Source organism: Mesocricetus auratus, unplaced genomic scaffold (genome assembly GCF_017639785.1).
Source record: "Mesocricetus auratus isolate SY011 unplaced genomic scaffold, BCM_Maur_2.0 Super-Scaffold_100031, whole genome shotgun sequence".
Classification (NCBI taxonomy): domain Eukaryota; kingdom Metazoa; phylum Chordata; class Mammalia; order Rodentia; family Cricetidae; genus Mesocricetus; species Mesocricetus auratus.
In genome coordinates, this window is record NW_024429212.1 from 517,323 (window position 1) to 527,802 (window position 10,480).

Genomic DNA, 10,480 nt, shown 5'->3' on the forward strand with positions numbered 1-10,480 from the left:
ATGGATATTTTAATTAATCTCTAAACATTTTCTTTTGTAGGCAAAAAGAACAATACAAATTCAGTACCATAGGCATTCACAGAGTAGACGGGAGCTGTTTTAAGAATACATAATAATTGTTATAATTGTTGTAACCATGTGATTGTTATATTAGTGGATAATAATACATTTCATCATCAAGACTATTCTATAGGACTTTAATACTGTCAACACAGAGGAATATGGCACTTTATTTGCCTGTCAATGTCATAATAATTCGTATGTTAGAGAGATGCACAGGATGAGGTGGTGATGTACACACTATCCCTTGTCTCCCAGCTCTAGCTTCCCCTGGGCAACAGCCTTCCTGCATCTCAGTTTCTTCAAACACAAATAAGAATGATAAAGTCGATCTCTGAGTTGATCCTGAGCCATATGAGAAAATTCTGGAGGGCAGATTTGTAACTTACAAGTATTCTGGAAATGTAAAGTAGTGAATGAAGGCATTCATTGTTTTTTTGACTTTTTATCATCTTAAAATTAAAATGAAGCACAGGAACGAAAGTGAGGAGGGAGGGGACCTGACTTGAACTCACTGTGGTCCAGTCAAGCCACAGAACTCGCCTGGGACATCCACTCAGTGCGGATCTAAGGCCCAAAGAGCATGGTCAGTGTGCTCAGATCCTCTCCCGGCAGCAGAAGAAGTTCAGCTTGCACTTTCCTGCAATCTTCTCACTATCCAGGCACACCTTCCTGCATTTCCCCCGACCGAGCCTGCACGTCTCACACACAGCAAATTCACCTGTGCCAGGAAAGAGCAGCTGAGATGTTCGCTGGAACTTTTGGGGGCTGGGAAGAATATGTAAGGCCACCTAAACACACAGGGTTTGCACGTATAGCTATGGTGAACGTTTTCTAGAATTAGCCCAGTGGCTTTGGGGATGGCTTAGTTGGTCAAGTGTTTGTTGTGTGAGCATGGGGACCTAAGTCTGATCCTGGGTTGGATATCAGCTGGGGAGGCAGAAACAGTTGGATCCTGGAAACTGGGTGACATCTAAGTTCCACTTCTGGCTTCTACACATATAAACACCCCCCCACATGTATACACACACATTCATGTACACACACACACACCACCACCACCACCACCACCACCATCAAATAAGGGAAACACTACTCCATAGCTTCTGCTTACCACAGTGTGAAGCTGAAAAGAGTTCAAAACAAGAGGCAACTATCATTCATGTTCCCCAGGTGTTTATTGTCTTTCATGGTCCTAATGTAAGTGACAGAGTAATACCTATTTTTCAGAACTATTTAATGCCTGTCAGATGAAAGTGAAAGGACCAGCTTGTGGTTTCAAATCCTTGAAGCTTGAATGAAGAATTTTTACCTCAATTCTTGTTTGGGCCTAGTAATGGCTGTGTATTTTCAACAAATTTCTTAATTTACATAGCCCTGTTCAGCTGAGGGATAATACTAGAGATACCTGAGCCCATTTTTAATTTACTTAGTGGACATGCAAATTAACTGTGTGATGTTTGTGCTGTAGAATATTTACTTCTAAGGGCGATCTAATGATTAAATGGCATAATCCATGTGTGTGGGTTAAGGGCAGGAGAAGTTAGTACTCCATGACTTCCATATTTCTCATTCTGGAATAGTATCTGAATCTATTCAATTTATTAACATTAGTGTGTGTGTGTGTGTGTGTGTGTGTGTGTAGAGAGGGAGAGAGAGAGAGAGAGAGAGAGAGAGAGAGAGAGAGAAAGAGAGAGAGAGAAAGAGAGAGAGAGAGAGAGGAGGGTTATGTGTGTAGTACACATGCACATGTATGTGCGGGTACATACCCGCGTGTGCGTGCATACATAGAAATAAGAAGAAGGCATTGAGTAACCCCTTCCTTCTATCACTCTCAGATGTAGTCATTTGAAGCAGGGTCTCTCTTTGACTCTTATCTCATTTTCTAGCTGGGCTATCAGATATAAAAGTCCCACTAATCCTCCTCCCTCTGTCCCCAGAGTGTTGGGATGACAGGCTCAAGCAAGACTGTGTAGGTGCTGGAATCCAAATTTGAGTTCTTACGGTTGCACAGCAAGCATTCTTAACCAGTGAGTCATTTCTCCTGCCTTCCAAGAATATTTTAGTATTTCTTTCGTGTTTACATCGTGTTGTCTTGCCATGTAAGAGAACCTCCTGTGCACACCCAAAGCATGTGGCTAACCATTATGAATGAGTTTCTATAACAAAGGTGACATATTACTAAACCGTCTTCACCATTCTGTGTGATCCTCCTGAGTCCAGCAGCATGCATCTGTGCAGACCTCATTCAGTTTAGGTTGTAAGGTAAAGGAAGCCATGATCTTTGGGTGGTGCTAATTGTTGGGGATGAGGTTGAACCTAAGCACTGTAAATTAATGGAAAAGTCAATGGGAAAATCCAAATATGATCGTGGACACAAGAGTAAGAGAGAATGAAGCCAACAAACCAGAACTCAGTCCTTTCACAACTGCTCTCCTCCTTGGCTTCATCAGTCAGAGAAAGCTAACTGGGCCTGCACTCCCAAGAGAAAAAGAGAAAGTACAAGTAAGGGAAGTAATTTACCTCCTGGAAATGACTGGGAATACTCAAGTCCTGCCCAGGACCCTAAATTTAAAACAAAATACATTTTAGGAAAGGATATTAAAGCAAGAAATAATGTTATATAAAACTTCTCCCACACATGACATGGCTCATGAGGACCTATGCTATGGCTGCCATCTTTACTTGATTCTCAAGACCAGCACTCCTGAGCCAGGAAGACCAATGTCCAAAACAAAAATAAAATAAAAATTAAATTTCTATTCAGGTGGCTCTTGGGATACATTAGTGCAGTTCCAAGAAGTCTTTGGGGAGAGATTTACTCTCAGATTCAGGGTGATTCATGGAAGAGCCATTGGGTTTCATGATCTGCCCCTATCACCCCATCAAAATCCCATCAGCTTTTATTTACCTGATGGCCACTGGACTGCAATGAAGAACAAAGCAAACCCAAAATAAAACATCTCTCTGCTCAGGGCCATGTTTGAGGGAAGATGCTTCAGAACACAGGATCAGGATTTCTCTGAGGGGACAAGAAAGCACTTATATTTGAAAGTAATGGCTGTGTTCTTGGTTAGTGAAGTGAATCGATAAAGTACAATTACATGCTCCATTTGCCATGATCAAGAGCCAAGAAGTGGGTTAAGACCTTGGAGCCTGCAAAGTCTTATTCCCCAACACCTGACCAGCTTGTGAATGGAGTGGACATTTGCTCAAGGCTGGTAGAACGCAGGGTTATGCACATTTCTACTGCAGGGAATCTAGTGGAGAGACACATTATTGCTTTTGTAGCATGTCCTGAACATCTGGTATGATTCCAACACAGAAGTACTTTGAATGCTCATGCTGCTTACAGAGCTCTGGTAGGTACTGGAAGGTAATCCACAGATTGCGCACGTACTCTCCTCCTTCTTGTTGCTGTATTTGTAAATGTTTCAGGAGAATGTGAGGAGTAACAGCCCTTTTGCTAAGTTAGCTTTGAATCCCCTGCCTGACAGACATCACATCATGGATCCTTCATAACCACAGCAACATTTAGTAATTAAAAACAACAGTATCAAAGGAATATTCATGTCGCTCGTGTCAGCTCCCCAAACCGCGTCCTGCTTACTGAAACTTTGATGCTTATAGTTACATGGTGTGCTGGTCTTCGGTCTTGGAGGCAGAGGTAGGCCTGGAGTCAGGGGTTTCTCAACCAGATACCCCAGAAACTTAGGTAGGAGCATCACAAGCTAATGTCTTGCCTGGGCTATCCAGTGAGTTCAGTGAGTTCAGAGCTATCTTGTATATCTTTGGTGAGATTTTATCTAAAATAAGTAAAAACAGGGCTGTAGTAAAGTTTAGACCACTTTGGATAGGTTGATGATTTTTCAAACCTCAGCTTCCTTATCCTTAAAACTGGGTTAGAATTACAATATAAGCTTTGTGGGGCATCTGAGAACATATGCATGGCATAGGAGTGTTTAGCAGAATGTTGGTTGTTTCTGTTATTACTATTATGTTCATATTTCTATGTAACTTTAAAAAACTACTCTGCTAAATAAGCATGGTAATATGATACCCAGTGGCATCTTCTATACTCATAGGTCAGAGCATCACTCAACCCTCACAGAGAAACTTCTCCTTGCATTATGTGGTAATTAACACAGGCTTCCACAACTGGACAGTGCACAAAGAGTGACAGACTTTGGAGCTGTCAGTCTTAATGGGATATTTTTATCACAGTTATAAGCCCAATGCCCATATAGAGCCACAGAGACTGAAAGTATGCACAAGACCAGCACTGGTTTAAACCAGATAAAGCTCCAGCCCATTGAAGGGGAAGTGGATACAAAAATTAGACCTACGTAAGAAGCTATTTATTTGTAATCGATAACCCCTGAGGGAGGTAGAACCAGTTTTTGTCACAGGAGTGACATTGGGTATTTCAACCATATTCCAAGACATGCCTTATGCTTAGGGTAGTTAACCAACACAAATCAGGCAGCATGTAGTCAGGTGGGTAGTGGGGAAGATCTGGAAGGAGTTATGGGTGAGGAAAGAATATGGTCAAAAATACGTGTGAAATTTGAAAAAGAAAGAATAAAAACAAACAAAACAAAAACCCCTCAGATAAAGTAAGATGGTGTAGCAGGGTTGTAGTGGCAGTGGTAAACACATTTAATCAAGCACTTTGGAGGCAAAGGCAGATCTCAGTTAGTTCAAGGCCAGTCTGACCTACAAAGAGAGTTCCAGGAGAGCCAGAAGAAACCATGTCTCCCATGTGGTAAAGTTCAGAATTTAAAAACAAATAATGGAGCACATACTTAGGTCAAGCTCTTTGCCCAACATGAACATATTGCAAAGATAGAATCTGGAGTTCAGAGTCCACCTGACCACAGTGCACCACCAGTCTGTAACTGCAATACTGTCATATACTTACACTCCCACTATACCTGAGAGCTGAAGCCATTAAGGAACACAGTCAGGATTAGCAATAAAATGACTGGGCTCCAGATTCTTCTCCCACAACATTGGCATCCACCCCTCTATCTATGCCCACCTCTGTTCTCCTCTCATGAATATTTTCCTTCTTGGGAACTTTCCCAAACCAGAAAACAACAACAAACTGTAGGTTGAGGGACACCCACTGAGGCAAGTAGGCTCTCTGTAGCAGGGTGTGGGTTTACTCATTCTGACAGGCTTCACTGATCAAGTCCCTCTTCGGTCTGGAGAGATGTATAAAGGTGGGTGTTGCTGTCCTTTCCCAAGGACATTGAGCTGACCTCTCACAGCCCTCCAGGCCATGAAGACATTCTTCTTTCTCTTTGCTGTTCTCCTCTTTCTGTCCCCAGGTAAAGAAAATGATCATCTTTATTTGGAGGGTGATCTGAGATGCTGACCCAGACACAAGGTCTATCCTGCAAATGCCCAGGTGTGATCAATCCTTGAATGTAAGGATAACTTTTGTCTGTAGGCCTAGAAAGAGAACAGTTGTCACAGAAGGTAACTTGCCTACAATGAATCATCAATAATCATGTATTCATACATTGAATTTTCCATTAGTATCTCTGGAAAGTTGTCATAGGTTTGAGTAAGTAAAGAAAAAAGGTGCTTTTTGATGCCTGGGTTTATGTTTATTAAAAATAATGGACAAATAATTAAAGGGGCAATTAAAATATAGAATAAAATAGGCCATAAAGAGATAGAAAAAGAAAGATGTAGAAGAAGAAAGCTACATATCTGTGTTCACCAAAGTCAGTGCCTTTAAGAAAAATCCTGTTCTACTTTTAATTTAGTGATATTTGGAGGTATTTTCTGTTTGGTTTGAAATATTTACCTTATATATTATATGTGCATGGAGACAGAGACTCTGATGGGTGAGGGTTCTTTCTTTTCAGGGACATATGGGTAAGGTAGTATCAGTACTCTGTGTTGCACAGTGAGTGCTGTGTAGGATATCCTTCACGAATTATATCTCTCTTTCTGCCTTCTTACATTCTGGCAAGTTTGAAAAGATGTAGCTGTATACTCTCCAAAATTAGGAACAGGAATGCCTCCTAACCCCAGGGAGCTAAATGAAGGGACTTTTGGGAGTCAAAATGAATCTAACTTTGACTAGCCCATGTGTGTTGCTCACCATTCTGTATATATCCCTGGTCTGTGTTGTGACAAATCTATGGGAGTGGATTCTGCATCAGGATATGGAGATCTAGACTTTTGGTGAATGAATGGTGTGTCTCTGCAATCTCCTGGCACTGATGTGAACATTAGAGACTGGTGAGAGATGTTAAGACCTCTCATATGCACTACATAGTTAACACAATGAAAGAGTTTCCAGTATAAAATTATCTAGCATACCAAATGCACCACACATGCAGGAACTCAATTTGAACACATTAGAAAGCTATAGGTAAAGATGTTCTTGTTTTTCAAAAGCTGCTGAGTCATCACTGTGAATTAGATGTGCTACAAAGACTCTTGGAAGAGTGAAGTCCTGAACCTCTAGTCTGACATAGCCTTACTATGTTAGGAGAGCAGAGACAGTATTGAACACGGCAGTGATAGTCAGAGTTCAAGGGGCTTTGAAACGTGGGACACATATACTTCTGAACCAGTATTCTCACAGTAGTTAATAGCTAGCGTGCCTGACAGCAGTCACCCACTGCGTTTTGCATAAATTTGAATTAGCAGCTTGATGCTTTCATATCAAATGGAATATCTATGCATTGGACACCTCCACTGCACATACTTCAAGCCAGCAGCTCTAGAGATACTGATTCTGGAAAGGTGGATTGTCTGTCCTTAACACACAGTGGTCTGCTCTTGTGAATGCTATGGACCAAGGTACTAATGAGAAAATTGAAATTTACTGAAAAATAATGAGTATTCACAGGGAGATTGTCTCAACTACCTCCCCCTACTTCCCTTGAAGTGTCTGAATTTTACAGTGGCATCTTGGTGGCATGTGATAGAGAAATCAGAAGTCTTTCTCTACTTGAGTATTGGGATGGCCCTTTAGAAACCCATGGACAAAGATGTTCATTGACACTTCAATCTGCCTGGGCTGTCCTTGTGAATTGGATATGCTACAGGTCTCTTTTATTTTCTGGCTACTCCACTAAACCACACACACACACACACACACACACACACACAATCACTTTTAATACTAGTCTTGAGTCATCTCCCCATACTCAGCTCTTGCTCTCAACCCTTACAGGGTAGTAATCTTTGAAAGCATGTGTATTTATGAGTTGAGTGGATATCCTTTTTCCAGTAGGTCTGTATAAAAGAATGTCAGCCTCTGTCTTCCAAAGTCCTAACCAAAATTGTCTGGGTATTGGCTAGTTCTTGTTGCTCTTTCACCTTGTGTGACAAAAGACAGAGATATCACATAGAAAATGTTTCTGCTTGTAGCTCATCTACTGGAGGACTAAGGAACTAAGTCACAGCTTGCAAAGAGACTGTTGCTGGTGCCATACACCAATAACAGCTAATAATTAGCCACATTGGAAAATAATTAATCTGTGTGTGGGGGGGCTTTCTTCTTTTGTGTAGCCAAGAATGCATTCTTTGATGAGAAATGCAGCAAGCTAAATGGGAGATGCACAAAATATTGTCAAAAAAATGAAGAACTTATTTCTCTCTGTCAGAAGACATTGAAGTGCTGTATGACAGTCCAGCCATGTGGAAACAGAGTCAATAACGCAACTGAAGACTTGAGCACATAGAGGCTCAAAGATGACCTGACCGTGTCTTCTTGCTGTGGCATCTGCTGGCAGCAGATACATCAGTGAAAATAAATGACTGTCTTTCTTCAGCTTGTCAGCTCCTTCTTTCAGAAGGCCAAGAATGGCTATCTAAACTTTATGGTCCCTTTATCCTTGTTTATTTTTCTATACTTTTGTGGTGAGGCCATTGTCCCAAAGAGGTGATACAATAGCCAAGAACAATGTAGAAACAGAGAGGATATATAGAGAAAAGTAGGAAACAGCCCACTTCTATGATAACATTTATTTTCCATGATTATCTGTAGTATACTATTTGGCTTTGATTCACTCTAATTGTATTTTTATACCTAGTATGTTTTGACATTATTACTGTTATGGAAGTTTGTTTTCACCTGGGTGATACTAGGGATTAAGTCCTCAAGAGAAGACCATTCACAAACATGACCCTGAAATGAAAGTTAGAGTTGATTCCCATACCAACAATATACAAATCACAAGTTAGAAACATGAGAAATATGAAAAAGCAAGGAGGCATGAGTCCTCTAAAAGCTCATAACTCTGAAGTGGTTAAATTCAAACATCAAGATGGTTCAAATTCCAGAGTCCAAATCTCAAATCTACTTTTAAAAAATGATAGGTAAATTTACCTCAGATTGACAGAATCAGGTGCAGAGATCCACAGTCAAGCACCAGGCTGATCTCTGGGAGTCCAGTAGAATACAGGGAGAAGAGATTATATTAACAAGGGGTAGGGGTCAAGAACATGAAGGGGAAATCTGCACAGACAACTGAACGAAGCTCCTGAGAACTCATGAACTCCTGACAGACAATTGTAGAGCCTGCATGGGACCAAGCTGGGCCCTCTGCGTGTGGGCAGCAATTGTGTGGGGGCTTGATCTACTTGGGGGGGGCTGGCACTGGGGCCAGAATTTGTCACTGCTGCATGAGATGGCTTTTTGGAATCCATTCCCTATGGTGGGATGCCTTGCTCTGCCTTGATGAAGGAGGGAGGGGCTTGGTCTTGCCTCAACTTAGTGTGCAGGACTTCATTGATTCCCCCATGGGAGGCCTTATGCTTTAGGAGTGGATGAAGGGTGGGGGAGGTCAGGAGGATAGGTAGGAGAGGGAAGGTGGTTGGGTATGTAAGTTAAGAAAAATTAAAATTAAAAAGTGGAGAACAACCACTTGATGTTAGTACTACTTACATTGTAATAAAGTGATCATTCCTCTTTGCAGAGAGAAAGAAAGAGAGAGAGAGAGAGAGAGAGAGAGAGAGAGAGAGAGAGAGAGAGAGAGAGAGAGAGAGAGAGAGAGAGAGAGAGAGAGAGAGAAAGAAAAAGAAAGGAAGCTCTGATGTTGCGAGCTCTTAGGATTTGGGAGCTGGGGTATCTGTGCTCACACAATAAAATTCAGCCTAAGGTGACTGATAAAATCAACATCCTCCTCAGAAAAGAAAAGTCAGAAGAACTTATGTCATCAAGAATGAAATGTTGAGGAGGAAGGGTGTAAAGGGAAGCCTTCCTGCCAGCCTGGTTCCAGAGCCGCATCAGTCCCAAATAAACACACAGGAGGCTATATTAATTATGAAGCTGTTGGCCTTGCTTGTTTCTTACTGGCTAGCTCTGACGTAAGTATTTATCCCATAACTGATAATCTAAGTATTTCTCTTACCAGAGAACTTTCTGGGCTTCCTACCCCATGGCGTTACATCTTGACTTCCTGTCTTTCTCCTTCCCAGAGTCCTTCTGGACTCCTAGTCCCACCTATCTTGGTTCGCTATTGGCTAACAGTACTTTACTGACAAATACACAGGACTTCCCCAACAGAAGGGGATACTGTACTCAGGTTGTAAAATAAATAAACTTAAAAAATGAAAAAATTGCTGGGTCTTGTGGTAGATTGATTCCCATTTTCCTGAGGAATCTCCATACTGATTTTCAAAGTGGCTGTACGAGTTGGCACTCCCATCAGCAGTGGAAGAGTGTTCCCCTTTTTCCATATCCTCTTCAGCATAAACTGTCTTTGGAGTTTTTGATCTCATAGGAGTAAGATGGTATCTCAGAGTTGTTTTGATTTGCATTTCCTGGATGGCTAGGGATGTTGAACATTTTCTTAAGTGTCTCTCAGCCATTTTAGGCTCTTCTACTGAGAATTTTCTATTTAGTTCTGTACCACACTTTTTGATTACAACAAGGACATCTGTTCCACTATGTTCATAGCAGCATTATTTGTAATAGCCAGAACCTGGAAGCAACCTAGATGCCCCTCAACTGAAGAGTGGATAGAGAAAATCTGGTACATTTACACAAAGGAAAAAAAAACAATGGAATCTTGGAATTTGCAGGCAAATGGATGGCAGTAGAAGAAACCATCCTGAATGAGATAACCCAGTCACAAAAAGAGAAATATAGTATATACACACTTGTACATGGATTTTAGACATGAATCAGAGAGTGCCAGAATACAATCCCACTGCCAGAGAGTCTTGGAAACAGAACCTTCATCCAGCGACTGATGGAAGCAGAGGCAGACATCAACAGCTAAACTCTGAACTGAACTCTTGGAATCCAGTGACAGGGAGAACTGATGAGCAAAGGGGTTAAGATTGAGTTGGTTTAACCCATAGAAACAGTTGACCTGAACAAGTGGGAGCTCTTGGACCCCAGACTGATGGCTGTGCTGAAAGCATGGGACTGATCCAGACCCCT

The 10,480-nt window shown here is 41.5% G+C and overlaps 2 protein-coding genes across 2 annotated transcripts; one reads left to right on the forward strand and one right to left on the reverse strand.

The window, feature by feature from the left end:
• On the forward strand, positions 1–7,804 carry LOC101840785 (beta-defensin 15). Its single transcript, XM_005087647.3, has 3 exons — positions 1–16; positions 5,325–5,393; positions 7,600–7,804. Exons 1-3 carry the CDS (start codon positions 1–3, stop codon positions 7,770–7,772), a joined length of 258 nt encoding a protein of 85 aa, XP_005087704.2. The 3' UTR covers positions 7,773–7,804.
• LOC101840521 (beta-defensin 12) lies at positions 657–3,056 on the reverse strand. Its single transcript, XM_013126388.2, has 3 exons — positions 2,972–3,056; positions 2,584–2,625; positions 657–781 (listed from the first exon to the last, which is right to left on the reverse strand). Exons 1-3 carry the CDS (start codon positions 3,039–3,041, stop codon positions 657–659), a joined length of 237 nt encoding a protein of 78 aa, XP_012981842.1. The 5' UTR covers positions 3,042–3,056.
• Positions 7,805–10,480: the final 2,676 nt, after the last annotated feature.

Coding starts and splice junctions, on each gene's coding strand:
- LOC101840785 (XM_005087647.3), top strand. Junction 5,394..7,599: donor TCTCCTCTTTCTGTCCCCAG/GTAAAGAAAATG, acceptor TCTTTTGTGTAG/CCAAGAATGCATTCTTTGAT.
- LOC101840521 (XM_013126388.2), bottom strand. CDS start 3,041: ATGGCCCTGAGCAGAGAGATGTTTTATTTTGGGTTTGCTTTGTTCTTC. Junction 2,626..2,971: donor TGCAGTCCAGTGGCCATCAG/GTAAATAAAAGC, acceptor TTTTAAATTTAG/GGTCCTGGGCAGGACTTGAG. Junction 782..2,583: donor TTCCCAGTCATTTCCAGGAG/GTAAATTACTTC, acceptor TTCCTGGCACAG/GTGAATTTGCTGTGTGTGAG.